General features: G+C 34.6%; 2 protein-coding genes across 6 annotated transcripts in view; both read left to right on the top strand.

Moving 5' to 3' along the window:
* Positions 1–9,083, top strand: part of LOC117317650 (flagellum-associated coiled-coil domain-containing protein 1-like) — a 41,519-nt gene extending 32,436 nt beyond the window's left edge. For all 5 annotated transcript variants that reach the window (XM_033872513.1, XM_033872514.1, XM_033872515.1 and 2 more), the window contains 9 exons: positions 554–615; positions 955–1,052; positions 2,076–2,228; positions 3,406–3,509; positions 3,816–3,887; positions 4,040–4,129; positions 4,920–5,029; positions 5,692–5,791; positions 6,661–9,083. In XM_033872513.1, the coding sequence (XP_033728404.1) occupies positions 554–615; positions 955–1,052; positions 2,076–2,228; positions 3,406–3,509; positions 3,816–3,887; positions 4,040–4,129; positions 4,920–5,029; positions 5,692–5,791; positions 6,661–6,996 (1,125 nt within the window). In that variant the 3' untranslated portion in view covers positions 6,997–9,083. The remainder of the gene's footprint in view (positions 1–553; positions 616–954; positions 1,053–2,075; positions 2,229–3,405; positions 3,510–3,815; positions 3,888–4,039; positions 4,130–4,919; positions 5,030–5,691; positions 5,792–6,660) is intronic.
* A 3,510-nt stretch (positions 9,084–12,593) lies between these two features.
* LOC117317799 lies at positions 12,594–17,961 on the top strand. The gene is made up of 2 exons (XM_033872734.1): positions 12,594–13,602; positions 15,825–17,961. The coding sequence occupies exons 1-2, from the start codon at positions 12,984–12,986 to the stop codon at positions 16,901–16,903; spliced, it is 1,698 nt and encodes a 565-aa protein (XP_033728625.1). The 5' UTR covers positions 12,594–12,983; the 3' UTR covers positions 16,904–17,961.
* Positions 17,962–18,670: the final 709 nt, after the last annotated feature.

Below are 18,670 nucleotides of genomic sequence, written 5' to 3'. Positions count from 1 at the left end.
ATTACATATATATTTACATGTATTGACCAGTCTTCACACTAAACTGATGAGCGACAGAGCGAAGTTATAATGATTATATAATGTTGACAAATATTGACCAAACTTTTCACCGAAAACGATAACTCGCTTAATTCGAACACTCGGATAACTCGAAGTTTTTTCGTGGTCCCGTCGACTTCGAGTTAACGAGGTTCCACTGTATTTGTATTGACGGTAATATTGCCTAAACCTTTGAAGAATTTGATTAAAGACCTTGACGATAAGGTCTGTCAGGAAGATAGAATCTTAATGTCTTAAGCTACATCCATATCCATTGATGCAATTTCAATATTTTTTTTTTAAAAACCCCAACAAATCATGAAAGTTTGATATGAGGGTGAAGATTGGTGGTGTTGGGAGTATACCAGTTTGATTACCTGGTACAATTCACTGTATGACTACTAGAGAATCAATAACTTTTAGGAATATACATTCCATACAGGCAGAATAAGCTTTGTATATTCAACAGAAATCTACTAAGGATTCATTGACTCAGGATATTTTTTTTTTTCAGGCAGAAGATTTCCTCAAAGACAAAATGGAAGAAATGAACAATCAGCACAAAGATAACATCAGGTTTTATTTTTTTTATTTTTTTTTTTTTGGTTTTTTTAATAACTGTACAATTTAGTTGAAATCGTAAAGCTTCTAAATATAGTTTACTATGTTTTATAAGGTCATATTGCATTAATAATGATTTCTGACGTTAAAAAGAAAATCAAAATAAATAAGAAATTTAGTAAATCTTGTTTGATCTTTAAAAGATTGCTTCAAAAATATATTGTATATTACTGGTTCAATTGAACATTAATTAACTTGATACAACACTCAACTGGATGTAGAAATAAATGGCTTATGGAATACACGTATACCGTAGTTGTAGATTTTACTGAATAATTTCCTTTGTTTTGACAGAGAGCTACAGGAAGATCAACAAGAGGAAATAGAAAAACTTACAAACACACTAAGTGTGGAACACAATCAGTATAAAATCACAACTGAAGCTCAGATCAGTAAGTTAGCAGTATAGTTTCAGTATAGATTTGGCGATGAATCAGAATGAAAGTGCAAATCAGTAAATTTTTGGTATGGATTTATTGCAAGATCACAACTGAAACACAATCAATTCTTAAGTTTCAATATAAATATTTGAGATAAGAATGTTATCAGTATAGTTTCAGTATATATTTCAGATAAGAATGTTAGTTTCAGTATATTTTTCAGATAAGAATGTTATCAGTACATAGTTTCAGTATTTATTCCAGATAAAAGTGTTTAACTTAGTAAGTTTCCGTATAGATTTAGTGTTACGATGTTTACAGTGAAGTGCAGATCAATAAGTGATCAGCATAATTTCAGTATAGATTTAGCGTAAAATCACAAGAGATAGATCAATAGGTAATCAGTAGTAATAAGTTACAGTACATATATAGTGTAGATTTAGTTTACAGTAAAGAATTAGTGTGAGATGACAATAGAAGTGCAGATATAATTACATGTAAGCTATCAGTATAGTTTCAGTATATATTCCAAATTAGAATTTTATCAGTATAATTTCAGTGTAGATTTCAGATAAGAATGTTATCAGTATAGTTTCAGTATGTATTCCAGAGAAGAATGTTATCAGTATAATTTCAGTATAGATTTCAGAGAAGAATGTTATCAGTATAGTTTCAGTATAGATTTCAGAGAAGAATGTTATCAGTATAGTTTCAGTATAGATTTCAGAGAAGAATGTTATCAGTATAGTTTCAGTATAGATTTCAGAGAAGAATGTTATCAGTATTATATATAGTTTCAGTATAGATTTATTGTCGGATTACATGTACAACAAAAGTGCTGATCAGTAAGTGATCAGTATATATACCATAAAGGTTTTAACTCCAGAGACATGTCAGGTCTGGACCAAATTATGTGTAATAAAATTTTAAATTGTAGGTAATTAAATAATTTATGGAAATATATGAATTATTATCGATATATATAAACAAAAGACATTAGTAGTGGATAAGTGTATGTCTTTGATCATTATACAGACAAGATGAAGAAGGAGATTGAGTTTCTACAAGGGGCATTTGAATCATACAAGAGTTCACTTCACGAGGAAATGAACGAAAAATGGAATAAACGGGAACAAGATCTCAATGCAGAATTGGAGGAACAGAAACTCAACTCCCTACATGAATTCAGTAAGATCATTCATACAATCATGTAATTAGAAATTTTCTGTTTCTAACTGGAAGATAATTGTAGCCATGTAGCCAGTATGTTCTTGTAAGACAAGAATATCTATGTCAGCAATACAGAATACCCAGATTGGCTTATAGAGCTGCAGGTGTTTATTGTAGGAAAAATTTCAGAATGTAATCTTTGAGCAATATCAAGAAGTTCATCAAAGATTATTTTCTGTTTAAAACATCTTATAGAATACATTGAGACCTGACTTTACTGACAACCGACTTTACTGACCGCTGGCTTTACTGACCACCGGCTTTACTGACCACCGACTTTACTGACCACTGACTGTACTGACCACTGACTTTACTGACCACTGGCTTTACTGACCACTGACTTAACTCACCACTGGCTTTACTGACCACTGACTTAACTCACCACTGACTTTACTGACTTTAATGAACAAAGGCTTTACTGACCACTGACTTAACTGACCACTGGCTTTACTGACCACTGACTTAACTGACCACTGGCTTTACTGACCACTGACTTTACTGACTTTAATGAACAAAGGCTTTACTGACCACTGACTTAACTGACCACTGACTGTACTGACCACTGACTTACTGACCACTGGCTTTACTGACCACTGACTTAACTGACCACTGGCTTTACTCACCACTGACTTAACTGACCACTGGCTTTACTGACCACTGACTTTAACAACATCCTGCAACATCCCACCATATCCACTTAATAAGTGACATGCTCCACTACAGTGACATGAAGGACACTGATTTTGACACTCAGTCTCATACAATGTCGTTGATATAAGTCATGTTTCACTGTATAATATACAATAATTTATAAAGTTTAATTTGGAATCAGAAACAAATTTTCAACATTTATAGATCTGTTGAAAATTGATTCAAGTAAAATGAAATTGTTTTAGAAAATGGCATTACAGTCCTGTAATTAACATGAATTTCTATTACTGATAAAGTTATTCAAGATCCATGTCAGAGGATGAGAAACAAAATTATGTAATTATATGTACATGTATTTGTATTTTGTATTTTTATTTACATTTTATTAAATTCCAATGTTTGTTTTGACATACAAAACAAAAAAATGTTCACTCACAACTGACTAAATATGTTTTAAATGATGGAAAACAAATTTCTCTAACAGAGGCAAAGATAATGCAGGAAAAGAATTCGGAGAGAATCTCATCAGGGAAGGAGCATGGTCGCCAAATGGACAGTCTACGCAGAGAACACAAGAAAGAGTTAGATGTATGTTGTCTTCAATAGAATCTTATGATATATTTAAGCGGTACAATGAGTATTAGTAGATGTATGTAGACTTTGAGAATGTTCTCGTATAAATTATCTATATAATATGAAAAGTGGATCTTAGTTGCATTATTTTGATACACATGGATGTTGATTATATGTATCTATCAAAAATTGTAGCTAAATATAAATATACATTCCAAGTTCCATTATATTCTAAGTTGCATTATATTAGGCCAACACACTAATAAAATGTCCTCTTAATCTTCAGTAATAAGAGTTTCTGTTTTTTTCCTCTGCCTACAGTCGGTAATCAGGAGGTTTTCCAATGTGGCTGCTGACTTGGAGCGACTCAAGAAAACTACAGCAGAACTCAAGGTGGTAGCAATCATCACACCTCAATGCTCATTACTCGATGTTCAGTATCTCTCCTTAAATTTTGTTTTACTTTTAATTGCAATTATCAACAAAGTGTTTACTTTCTAGAATTATTGATGTAGTTTATATTCATTTTATAATACATGTTGTAGGAGGTGAAAGTAGAGATGGAACAAGTAAAAACTGCCTATGACTCAACTTGTCAACAGATGGCAAACACTACTCGGGAACTTGCTGATGCGGTAAGAGTTATCTTCCCTTTGTTTTTTTAAGTCCACCGTGATCAGATGGTTGGCTATTAAAATCGCTTTCCGTCCAGTGTTCATCTGTTCATCCTTTAACAAATCTTGTTATCGCTATTCCTGGGAAGTACTTATTTAATTATTGTTAAATTACATATGTAGGTTCCCCCTGGTCCATAGTTATACATGTTTAATATTGAGATCGATCAGAACTCAAGGTAGCAAACAGGTGGCCATTTTGAATTTTTGACAGTTGAAGTTTGTTATTGCTATTTCTCAGTAAGGTCTTCATGGCATTTCTGGAGCTTCATTTAGATTCCTCTTCTATTAGTTGAAGTTTATTAACCCTATCTTTCAGAAAGTTCTTCTTGAATTTTTCTAAGATTTGATATGTAGGTTTCTCCTTGTTTTCAAATGATTAAAAGGAAGAAGAGAAAAAATAGAGAAAAGATCAGTCTTACAGAGATCCATTAAAGGGTTTTTTGGTGGTGGGCACCAAGATCCCTCTGTGATCTCTTGTTGATAATTTTAATATTGGTTTATGTTTTCATTTTAACAAGATTAAGGTACTTGTTGTACAAAATGTACATCAATTAGCTAGAGATAATATGTTTCTTTCTTGTATTAGAGGTGATAGTTAATTATAAAAAAAACATTAAAAAAAAAAAAATGGATTGAAAAATTGGCAACAAGATTAGAAAAAGAAAAAAAATTAAAAGAAAAAACGAACTGAAAAAAAAAATGGAATATTTGCAATAAAGTCACTTCAAACCTGTTTATCTTAACACAGAGAGTCAAACTGATGTCTTATGAAGAACAGTTTGAAGAGAAAGTGTCGGGTGTTGACGAGAAGTACAAGAAGAAAATCCATGACCTAATGACACAGAATATAGAGCTAAGGTAAGTTAACATTGATAGAGTAATAATCTCCACGCATGAATGGTTTATCTATTAATGTCACCCTAAATATCTATGATACTTATATTAGAACTGTAACTTTAATCATCTAACAATTTACAGATAAGATATTGATTAGTGTCACAATAAATATAGAGGATATCTGACAGTGTCTTCAGTTATACCAAATATATTTCACGAGTGTGGCTAATATTTTGGTGTTTTTCATGAGTGCAAAGCACGAGTGAAAAATATCAAAATATTAGCCACACAAGTGAAATATATTTGGTATTACTGAAGACACTGTTAGGTATTCTGTTTATTACATTTAATAGCAAAATATACCGAGGCAGCTCAATCTCTCCCAAAATTCATTGAAGTCCCTTAATTAATAAAATTGTCAACGGCTCACAAATGTACGCCAAATTGTAACGTTATGTATTCTATCTTGCATTATGACGTCATATGACATGACAGAGAGCTATATGAGAATCTTAATTTTCACCATTGTCATTTGTAAGCAGTGTTCTGATTGGTCAAATCAGAAAAAGTGATATTATCACTTTTATAGAATGAATAATTTTCTATATTTCACTGGTAAAAATGTAATCAATTGTTTTACATGATAATAATAATATGCTTAATTGTTTTATTACTCTTTACAGACGATTATATGTAGAAAAATGTGAGGAATTGTACAATGAAAAAGTAATGGGGGAAACAACACGGGCAGCAAGAGTTTCGTCGGCAAAGGAAGTCATGCATGTAAGAAAACTGAAATTTACCTCACTACAGAAACCATATAAATTAATCAATTTAATCTTATTATTAGCAATTTTTTTTATTATTTTTTTTTCTGAATGTATGTGATGTGTTAAAAGTGAAAATGAAATTTTACCTTAAATTTTCAATAAAAAAAAAATAAAAATATGCTCATTACCTTTTTTGGCACCCCGCCGCTGAACACCTGATGTGTCTATTAATAATTTCATTTCATGATATCAGTACTGTATTTTATACCGCATCCCAAGCATTCATATTCATATAATTAATTTTCCATTGTTTGTATGCAGAATGTGGTTTTCTGATTGAGATTTTTTTTTCATACCACTATGAAAAAAATTCTGAGAATGGCGCAAAAAATGTGACGTCACAATACGACAATTGACGTTGCGTATTGATTTGAGAAAAAGAATCCCATATAAAATCAGTAAAATTGTACATAAAACATGTTTTAAATAAGAAAATTATTTTCAAAAATTAATTATAAGCGTTGATGTCAATTATTTTTTAGTTTCATCGGAGTATGAAAACAAAATTGTTTGCAAACTTCTTTAAGAATCCGCTATGCAGATTCATACAATTTGCAAACAAATTTTTTTCATACCCCGATGAAACTAAAAAAAATTGACATCAATGCTTAAATATTCTTGTTGTATAAAAATCGTCGATGGCATACATATTTTTTTCATGATTTCATAATTTTATTCTGACAAATTTAATTTGTTTTAAATCTTTTTACACATCAGTGTTTTTTTATTTATTCAACAAAAATTAAAAAATCATGAAATCTTTAATTTTATGATAATATATAAACTTGTTGTAAATGCTGACAATTTTTTTCTTCTTTCCAGTCAATGATTAAATCTAAACACAAAGCCAATGTCAGCCTTAGCCCCGCGGTCCAACCCAAGTCCGAACAAAACCAGCCCCAACTGGAGCGCCCTGGGAGTGCCCCAATAACACGGACGGAGTTGGACAGTGCTCAACAATGTGCAGGGAAATTCGAGGACTTGCTGAGACAAGACGCAGAGGAAGAAGCCCTCTTCAGTCCCTCAGTGATTCTACCAGGGGACAGTGAGGAAGTGGAAAGGATGAGGAAAGAGCTGTTAGAGGACATTAGGGAAAAAGTGAAGGAAGAGGATAAAGAGGAGGAGGAGGAAGAACTTAGATTGGATTTATTTGATTAATACAAACAAAAATGACTTAAAAAGGTTTTATCAGATCAAGAAATGAGTATACATTTTAATTATTTTCTTTCAAATACACAAATATGCTTTTGTATAAACTTAGTTATTGCGATCTGCTTATAATGATAGATAATTTCTCATGGGAGTCATTGTCTATTGACCTTTAAAAACTCTATAAAAATAGTGCCAAAGGGTTTGTCCAAGTTTGTGTACGATTTACATTTGTACACAGTGCATCTTATAGTCATTGTCTACTATACAAACTCTGGAAATTTAAATCTGAGGTCAATACAGCAAATTTCTTTAAAACAAATCATAAGGCTATTTAATTTCTTTAACACTGCGAAATGATACAGACAGGATAATGGGAGCCCTATCTAAATTATGAAATAAATTCCTTTTGTAAAATTAGAATATTGATATTTTTTTATTGTATATCAATCTCATTTTAGTGTGTAGATCTACCTCAATTCAGTAGTATATCCCATTTTTTTTCATTTTTTTTTTTGCCACTAAATGTTATAATTATTATCACAATTTGCAATCATGACATTTATAGGACTAGATTTGCTTAGAGTTGAGAGATAAATTTCATTTTTGTTTTGTAAAATGTTTTCAAATAAAATTCAATTGGAAAATGCATTGAAAGATATGAAATATAGAAAACAATTCTTATGAAACGACCATGAGATTGGCTGTATTTTTTTTTCATTTTATGATACTTTAGCTCTAAATCATGAATTAATTCAACAAGATTTGAAGAATTGGTTTTCTAGAAAGATCACTTCTACTCCCTTCAATGAAAACTGAGAGAGAGATTGAAATATACCAGTAGTCTATTGTTTCATTATATTATCAGAACTTTCAGATATTTTCTGTGACCTTTCCATGTTATTCAATCACATTGTTATTTCTATGGTAACTGTTGTATAAAATAATGAGAGTTTCCACATGCCAAAAACTGTAAGGGCTATTCCAGAATTATTTGTGTGGGATAGGTCGGATAGGAAGTGGGGTTAAAGGACCCATATTTCTAGAATTGTTTATACTAAATATGGTTTAATATTTGATGTGTGGTGGGGTCTCTGAATAAATGCCTCCCACCCCTTTCACACGGATCATTTTGGAACAGTCCTGAGGATATATAAAAAAATGTTAATGATTAAGTTTATAATAAATTGTGTCATTTTTATGAATTTTTTTCTTTAACATGTATATGCCCAATTGTTGCAAGGATGGAGAGATATATGAAAATTAAGACAAATTATATCAATGCAGAATCGTTTACTTTTGGATACATATTTTGGTGAAGTACATGTAAGGGTAATTTTGTATTCCTTTCATGATCAACTGACTATTGAAATGAAAATTTGTTTTTGCATAATGTATACCTCTAATAAATGACTTTTTAACAACTTTTTTAATGATTGCCAAATTCAAGTATGAAGCAATAGTCAAGTATTAAATATTTGTTGTTAATTAAAGGGCTGTTTTCTTGGAAATTACTTATACATTTCATAGAGGAAATTCTTATTGATGAATTGAAATGTACTTAAAGATGTTATAGGGTAAATATTGTCAATCTTATCATTTTCATCAAATATCATGGAGTATATAGATCATCTAAAATTTTGATTTCTGTGTAAGCATGTTTCAAATATTTATTTTATGTTTCATGATAGTAACAAAAACATGAATCTCATTGTTATGATGTTATTGTTTTGTGTTTCAGACTTAAACCTGCTTATCTTAGACTTAACATATGCTGAAACAGTTGATTCAGAAAGGCAGTCTGTGACTGTAATCAATAGATTTCAAATGTATAACAGTAATAGATTTTATTTTCCATGCATAGCTACCTGTATGTTAAAATTGCACAGAAACAATTGATTATGAAGTATATGACTTTTTATCTTGAAATTGGGAATTTCACCATGTGTTTTAGGAATTGGACCCTGTCCTAAAATTTGGAAAATCTGTTGGTATTTTACTGAAAATTGTACAAATGACATTTACAGTACATTGTATTTTGATATTTTTTTTTTATCAAAATCCAAAATATTTAAAAAAAAAAAAAAAAAAAAAAATTAAATCCAATTTATTTATTCGTGAATTGACATATTCCTAAAGAACTCAGGAAGCCATTGGCTATACTTACTTACCAACACAAAGATGATATTTAAAATATCTTAAATATCTCTTACAGAAATTATAACCAAAGGATGATTTGGATAATTTGAGTAAAAAATGACAAACAGACACCTTGCAAAGTACCTCCAAATCCTTTAATTTGACACAATTGATATCTCCCTTGTAAGATATGCTTCTTAGAGACAAAAGAATATAAGATAGATGTCTGCATAAATGTTGCTACTTGTCTTACAGAAGGGACTTGGAAATCTTTTTATAGCAGTGGATTTTTTTTTTCATGTATCTTAGCTTTTCTGTAATTTTGTGGTGTTTTCTAATCTCGCATTGCCAGAAATATTTAATATGCTGAAAGTTTGGATTTTGTGGTTAATTTTCATGTAAATAGATTTTACAGAACACTTTTTAATTATGTGTTAAATGAAATAGGGCTTTCTGTATCATTGATTTGATTTTTTTAAAGTGTTGTTATTAATTCAGAGTCATGTTGAGATAGTAACTAGTACAGTAAGTTATTTCCCTCCATTTTCTTTATGAAGAAAATTGACATATTAATTACAAATATCAGTTTTTCCTTGCATTTCATTTCCACTGTATCACCATCATATGACAACAGTGTTAAATACAGATGATTGTTGAAATGTTTGACTAGATATTTGATTGAACTCTGTTCCTATGAGAGGATGTTCAACAACACAAACTGGGTATTACATTTTAATTTCCCCACCAAGATGTAATTCTCTACCACAATTATTAGTCAAGACATTATCAATAAAGTACTGACAAATCATAAATAAAGTATTGACAATATATAATTTATTATTGAATTTTCTTTCCACTTGAGAGTAATTCAATACTAAGACAACTTTATTTGGTTGTAATGATTTCATTTTAAATTTGAGTTATAAATCTCTTACGCATGGCCTTTTATAATAGTTTATGGAGAAATCAATTTGGATTTAGTATTTTGGCATGATTTATTTTCATACACAATCAATTTCTTTTTAACCTGTCAATCAACACGGATAATTTTTTTTTCTTTTCAGGGAAATTAATTCTTGTAAAAACCATGCAAATATATGTCTCTGTAAGAGAAACTGAATCTGTTTTCTTTATACAGCTTATAGATCAGTGATATGCTAGATTTTACCAGTATGGTTTTGTGGTCATTTTGATTAACTGTATATTGTCCACTTTCCTGCTGCATATGTGATGTGATTGTGTAATGTCAATATGACCTTAATATGAACTCTGATTATCTTGAAACTCATTATACTTAAGAAATAATTAACGATGATTCGTGTATTATTGCAGGATATACAACGAGGACGAGGATATTTTGCAATTAAATTAATAACGAAGGCCGCAGGCCTGAGTTATTAATTAAAATTGCAAAATATCCGAGTCCGAGTTGTATATCCTGCAACAATACACGAGTCAAAGTTGATTATTTCTATTCTACCATGTACTGTTTAGTTCTGAGATCGACCTCTTTCTAATAGAAAAACAGCAAAGAAACCCCGGGAAAACCTTGTAATTTATTTCTTGAGTATTGCATTATTTGTTGATGAAATATACAGGCAATACAGTACTACGATCAAGAGCATCTATCATATGGCATTGATTTTGAAAATTAAAAAAAAGGATAAAAAAAAAAGAAAAAAAGTGGGGGCCTCCGTAGGATTCGAACTCGCGTCGTGATAAAAATATATTGTAAGACTAACCCATTAGCCCACTCGGCTATAGTAACCTTTTAAGAAACGGGTGAATATTAGATATTTAAAATTGTAACAGCCGTGACTCACGAGCGTGTATTATTGGCACGAGCGTGGGTTATTGGAAAATAATACATGGTTTTTAACCAATCAAAACTGGCGTTACATAGCAAACATGGTAGAATGGTTATTATTCGAGGAAATGAGTGACGTGAAATCTGAAAAAAATTACAGCTAGCTTTCGAAAACAATGATGTAAAAATATAGCCATGCTTAATTTACTGTGTTTTTAAAGAGAAATTCACAGACATTGTTTAATTTGATAATTTTATTCCCTATTGTATTTTTTGTGTATTGAAAATTTTATGACAGAACTTAAAGAGTTGTTAGTTGAAGAGTTGTTACTGCTAGTGTGGTGATATTCTTGCATTATCTTAGAAACTTATAATGTACCTCTTTTTTTTTGGAGATAGAAAGGACTGGAGCAATACATTTCTTATATATTATTCACTTTCTCTGTTGAATGGAGAAAAAAAAGAAGGAAGTTTTCTTATACCAAACAACTTATGACAGGCGTCATGTCGTCAGAACCAAAAAAGAGACCTTTATCTAGCCGAAGAAGGGTCTATTTGAGAGGTTGGAGGGAGAAAAGAAAGACCAGTAGGAGGAATAATGTTGTATTATTTTTTTTATTTTTTTTTAGTTAAATCAACTTTGATTTATCAAAAAAAGTATTCTGTTTAATGGAAATTTCTTAGAAGCATTAAAAGAGCTTTCCTGCAAATCTGTGATAGATATTTTATTAGTACGATTGTTTTCTAATGTGAAGATTAAAATAAATATGAAAAATTTTTTTATTGTTTACTTATTTGTTAGAACTGTTACCGTGGCTGTATGCATTACACCAGTGTTGGAATAGCCAGATCAAAACAGGTTTTGGATTCCTGCGGCAATCTGAAACTTAAAAAGAACACACATTTTAAACAAATAATAATTCCATCTCAGAATTGATAATACAAAGGCAAAATTTATTTAAAAGAAATATTTACTTGGATGCCATAGAATAATTTCAATGAGAATAAGACTTAATAGTGTTCAGGGGTGGTAAACGTCATCTGTTCCTAGATAAAATGCACGCAATATAATGATAATCTAATCTTACTTGTAACAGGCATTTTCATTGGCTAAACAATTATCAGTCCAAAGGTCGCCGTTCGCATGGTCGCTTTTGATAAGGATTGAATTAAATATATTGTTTATGTTATACAAAACACACCTGGATGTGCTCTTATCGTAAACAGCTTCCCAGTTTCTTTAGATTACATTCCGTCTTTATGATCAATCTTCATAACATATATTTTTATCTGCATAACATAAAAAATGTTTTAAAGTCTAATATTAAATATTAGGCAGGTTTACACAGCAGATATGGGGCCTGCCTGTCATCCAAACACAGTCAATTTAACATACTGCATGGCTTCACTTGAAGCTTTTGGAGATTTATGCTCCTCCTTGCTGACCAGTACAGGTCATGCCAAGGCTAAATAAACTGTATCAAAGGACATCTCATGTCCGCTTGTCAACTGCACACATGTGGAAATATATACTCAAAGCACCTGCTAGTCTTTATGTTCTCTGTCTCTCAGATAAACAAACCTTATCAAAGCAACTTCCCAGTCTGAATGTAATGGGCACAGATAAGACTTGCATGCAGATATCATCTTGGGAGAATCTAATTACCCTTATCACCCAGTCTTGACCAGTCTGGCTCTATCTATGACCTCCCTGACCCTACGGTTATCTATGAAGGGAGGTTTCACTCCTGCACCTAATTTACATATTCTAATTAAACAGCCCCTTACTAACAAGGTAAGGATGTCAAGAGATCCAATCAGAAGACCACGCTCGGTCACATGGCTAATGTCAATTTCTCCTCAGAAATTCTATCCAAATTGCCATTGTTGTTCTAACTGCTCGAACAAACAGTCATATTCCAAAACTCTCTGTGTTTTGTTGGCCTCTCATCAGAGACTACTACAACTTCATCCATTCACCGAAATTGTCACAACTTAACAGTTACATCCTCAGCAAGACATTCTTCTAAAACACTCATCAGTTAAAGATATGTCAGGACGTGGAAAAGGTCAACCTCGTGGGCGCAAACGAAGGGCACCTGAAGACATTAATGACACTCTTAATTCTGCTGTCAGTACGACAGGCGGTAATGACAGCAACTGGGACCCTAATAAGCCAGAAAACTGGACTATAGGTGAACTAAGGACACGACTGCTGGAGCAGAACATCAGACCACCATGTGGTTTTACAAAAACAATGCTGGTCAAACTGTACAAAGAAAATAATACCAGTGTTAGTGATGGTAACAGTGATGTTACGCCACCTACTGAGAATGACCTTACACAGCCTGGCTACCACAGCAGGAATCTCCCATCAAATGAGGCAATGAAGGCTCTACAAGCACATGTTACCAGGCTGGAGCAATTAATACTGTGCCAAAATACAGTAGCAGTCGGACAGGCCCCAGCTGTACCAGGTCATGTCCTGACTGCGACCTCAACAACCTCACCAACCTCACCGACCTTAGAGCCCCTAGCTGTAGCAGGAGGCATACCAAACAATTATGTGCCTCAGCCTGCTATCCTTCTACAACAGACAGGAATTTCATCAGAATCTCTGCCATCAATAGAAGTCGTACCTCAAGCCATACGCCAGCAGATAATAGAAGGTAAGGACGTCAACTTAGCTCTACTATTACTGCCATCTTACGACTATGATTGCACTCGCTACAATCGATTCACTGAAGTTGGGGGGCGTACTGTCCCGCTCCAAACAGACCCACGTCTATGTAAATCTCTCACCCTCGGATAGTTTGTCAGGGCCTTCTCGATATACAGGAGCATCATGTGCGAATATTACCCTAATCGCAGACAGGAGCTAGACATCTACGAGCGAGACATAGTAGAACTAGCCACAACATACCCTGGTCCTGTATTCTATGAATACCATAAAGCTTTCGCCACTAGGGCCGCAGCACTATTACACCAGCGTGGCATTAAGGTCAACTGGGCGATTCGGGACAATCAACTTTACACCACGATATGTTCCGGATTTCGGAGTAACAGCTGCAAACTGTGCAACAACATGAATCATACCGAAGACTTCTGTCCTCTCATTTTGAATGGACTAGGATCATCAGCAAAAAACCGTAAAGGAAACAATAGGAATGGGGACAGCAACACGGACAGTAAAGGAAGGACCAGGGTCATTCACCATGGTAAAGAGGTCTGCAACAATTACAATGACCAAGATGGCTGTAACCGTGACAATTGCCCCTACCTTCACATTAAGAAATCTTCAATTAAATCTGCTAAAACACATAAAACCAACGAATCAGTTAAACAATGACAAAAGGCTAACCTCCAGGATTTCAAGGCGTCAACTCCTATCAATATAGCAGCACTGGAGAGAGAACTAGAAAACCACCCTGATAAGAACTTTGTGCAGTCTTTGATTTCTGGATTATCAGACGGCTTTGACACTGGAATGTCTGCATTACCAGAGACATCTCTAATCTGCAAGAACTTAAAAAGTGCCACTTCTGAACCAGACATCGTCGATGAACTTATAACTAGCGAAGTTAACAAGAAATTCTTAATTGGCCCTTATACAGAACCCCCTTTTGATATATACAGGATTAACCCAATTGGAATAGTGACAGGGAAGTACTCTGACAAGAAACGTCTAATCGTGGACCTTTCTGCCCCCCATGACTCCGAAGGTAACAGCATCAACGAATTAATTGCTAAAGAGGAATACTCATTGTCGTACATTAGTGTTGATGACGCCATAAATCAAATCCAGCATACAGGAAGACACTCCAAGCTGTGTAAACTTGACATAACATATGCCTTTAAACTTATACCTGTTTCTCCAAAACTCTGGCCTTTCTATAGTATATGCTGGAAACAACAGTACTATTTTTATACCAAACTCACTTTTGGGTGTCGTTCCAGTCCTAAGATCTTTGACCTTTTATCAACCGCTCTCTGTTGGATTTTATCAACTAACTATCAGATAGAATACATAATTCACTACCTGGATGACTTTCTTACAATCGACAGACCAAATGTGGTAGCTGAACGAACAATGGCAATTTTGTCCAAGGTTTTTACAGCACTCAATATTCCAGTGTCTCCTCACAAAACATTGGGTCCATCTGAGAGTTTAGAGTTTCTAGGAATCACTCTGGACACTAGTAACATGGAAGCACGCCTGCCGGCAAATAAAGTGCAGAGAATAACTCAAACAATCAAATCTTTCTGTAAACGCAAAAAGGTCACAAAGCGCGAACTATTAAGCCTTTTGGGACATATGAACTTTGCTAGTCGGGTGATCATTCAAGGACGCTCGTTTATATCTTATCTCTTAAATCTTGCCGCCTCAGTCAAACAGTTGCATCATCATGTACAACTTACTGGGGCCTGTCAGCAGGACTTATTTATGTGGTATACTTTCACAGATCAATGGAACGGAAATTCAATCTTCCTCCAGGAGACGACAACATTAGCTCATGATATAAATCTCTACACAGATGCAGCCGGAGGAATTGGATTTGGTGCTTTTTATGACGGTCAGTGGTTCCACGGTCACTGGCCACATCAAATATCCTTGAACAGTTCTGAAATGTCAATTGCTTTCATGGAATTATATCCTATCGTACTGGCCTGTATGATATGGGGACACAAGTGGTCAGGTCTCAGAATTAGACTACACTGTGACAATCAAGCAACTGTTGATATCATCAGGAAAGGACGTTCTAAATGCGCTTATATCATGCCATTTATGCGACGTTTAACTTGGTGTACTTTTATCCACAACTTCGTTCTCACAGCCGTGCATATTCCTGGAAAACAGAATAATATTGCTGATGCCTTATCTCGTTTCCAGATGGACCGGTTCCACGACTTGGCACCAGCAGCAAAGAAGAGCCAAAATCCCATTCCGGATTACGACAATGTGCCTCTATACTAGAACCAGCAGTGCGTGACCTATGGAATGCTGCAGTGGCTCATTCGACTAGAACTACCTACACATCAGGTGTTTCCTGTTTCAAGAACTTCATCCTCATGAATGGTATAAACGACCAAGCAAGTGTGTTTACCAACGTTACAGAAGAATTATTAATACTCTTCGTGACTCATTGTTATCATAACCTCAGATTGAAATATTCTACAATTAAGCTGTATTTATACGGAATTAAGTTCCATTGTACTATGCAGCGGCTCAGCAACCCGCTTGTGAATACTCATGGGTTACCACTTTACCGACTCCAGACCATATTACGGGGATTAAAGAAACTACAGGGAACTCCGGCAAAACCTAGACTCCCCATAACTTTCAACATATTGTCTAAGTTATGCTCAGCATTTCGACAGGGTGTTTTCGATCCTGCCACAGACACTACTATGGAGGCTGCCTGCTGTGTGGCCTTCTTCGCATTCTTACGGTGCGGAGAATTCACATGCACCACTAACACATTTGATTCTTCAATTCACTTGTGTATCAGAGACATTCAAGTAGCACCGGACAGTAACAACATGACATTGCGCCTCAAGGCGTCCAAAACCGACCCCTTTCGTCAAGGAGTCACCATTCACCTGTTCCGCACCCATCACCATGTATGTGCTGTAGCCGCTGTCATCAGAATGCTAACAGAAAGATTCATGAATGGTTGTCGTCCTTCGGACCCCCTATTTTCCATTCATTCTGCTGCCTTGACTCGACATGTTTTCATTGTCAAACTAAGACAGACCTTGATCCGACTAGGTCTAAATCATTCACTATACACAGGACATTCCTTCAGAATAGGAGCCGCAACTACTGCCGCCCAGTCAGATGTCCCCGATCACCTCATCAAAGTGCTTGGACGCTGGCAATTGGATAGCTACTGTCGATACATCCGTACCCCTCATCATATTCTCCGGAAAGCTCAAGCAGAAATGTGCAAGATTTCACCTGATACTTAGTAGCCTAGTGGCTGCCTTCTGTGTTCATAGGAGTCTAAGTGTGTACTCTTTATAGGGCGAGTATATCTATAATGAGTACTAATTATTCCACTGGATTAACATGTATATTGATGTGCTAATCTGTCATCATTCACACAGGATTTATGTGCATATTCCATTGGATTTATATGTGTGTAAATGTGCTTATCTGTCACCATTCAGATGGGATATATGTGTGTATTCGTTTAGGGCGAGTATATCTAAACGGTACTATTACGGCCCTCATACTCAACAACTAACAGAAACGAAGGTAACAGAACACATTCTGTAGCCATGCAGGCCAGCATTCTTGTAAGGATTACATCTGGACATTCCGAATTGGGATACAGAACCGAACTAAATGTTTACTAGTCATTGACATTAGTACCCTGTTTTCTTTTACACCTAAGTACCTCTGAGGACAATAACTGTATTCGATACTGAGGCATTCTGCCAGAATTTGTCTATGACTTGATGTATATCTTCTCAATTATGTCATATTCTCCCGGTGGCGCTGGGGATAAAGGTGTCTCATACCCTACATTCCCTCTTTGGGGTCCTCGTATCATCACATGCTTATAAACCATGTCTCTCATACTCCTTTGGGCCTATGGCAGTAAACTGACACCATGTAATAACATAATATCATGGACTATTAATGATGCCAGACTACTGCTATACACCACAAATCGGTCAATCCAACCCCAGAACCAAGGGTTAGCTGGACTGCATACATCAACTCTATCTGGCCCAGGGTAAGACAGCAAGTCGAACCCCAAGCCTAAGTGATGTAACTCCCAACTCTTGCCGACTCCTGGACATTTGAGCGACCAGGCTATGGTACCCATGAGCTTCAGGTCAGCCATACCTCCAAGTCATGTTCTCAACGGGTTGTTGGCCATAGCTTTTCAGCACCATGCTCTTCAGCATTACGGGGTTCAAATAGCCCACGGCTATACCCCACCCGGTCCAAGGGAGGTAACTGCTAAGGTGATATGCACCCCTTATCTGCAAACTTTTTAATAAATACTGTAAATTTATCTTACATCGTTTGTTATTTTGTTGTGTAAATTCAAGTTAATCCTCAACTCAAACATAGACCCGGGATGGAGACAATGGAACCACCAGGCCTATCAAAGAGCAGGTTTAACACCAGATCGTATTTAGTATTAGAATTTCCTTACACGATCACGACGATAACCTTAATCCTCAATCTCCTACTGAATTCGAATTGCTCCACAGTCCACACAGCTGATTCCTTTGGTGAAAACTTTAATATCACAATATGGAATGGTAAACTAAAAAGAAAAGAGAAAAGATAGGCAATGAAATTACACGCAACAAAGAAAATCAAAATTATCTTAATGAAATGTTTATTATATTAAATATTTCCCCTTCAAGTGACGGCTAGAATCACGGATGGATAAAGCCATAGCTGAGCGTACACAATCAGCACCACGTCACCATAACATATGTCACACACAGAATGACGTCATGATGGTCACGATTTTCAGCTGCACGTGTTTCTGATGATATTTCGGCCATGCAAATCTATATTTTTGTTCATACGTTGCCCCCAACTTATGATATCAATTTTAAGTTAGAATTATAGTTTCGTTATTTTGTCGATATTCTTTATCGCCTTTTTAAACGAGGGACGGTATCAAAGATAATACGGTGTAAATGTGGTTGGAAAAGTTCCGTTTTGTTTGTGTGGCTTTGCCTGGAAGTGAAAGAATATTAACTTGT

Source organism: Pecten maximus, chromosome 19, assembly GCF_902652985.1.
Source record: "Pecten maximus chromosome 19, xPecMax1.1, whole genome shotgun sequence".
NCBI classification, from domain to species: Eukaryota; Metazoa; Mollusca; class Bivalvia; order Pectinida; family Pectinidae; genus Pecten; species Pecten maximus.
The sequence above is the reverse complement of the archived record's forward strand: the minus strand, read 5'-3'. Positions and strand labels throughout refer to the sequence as shown.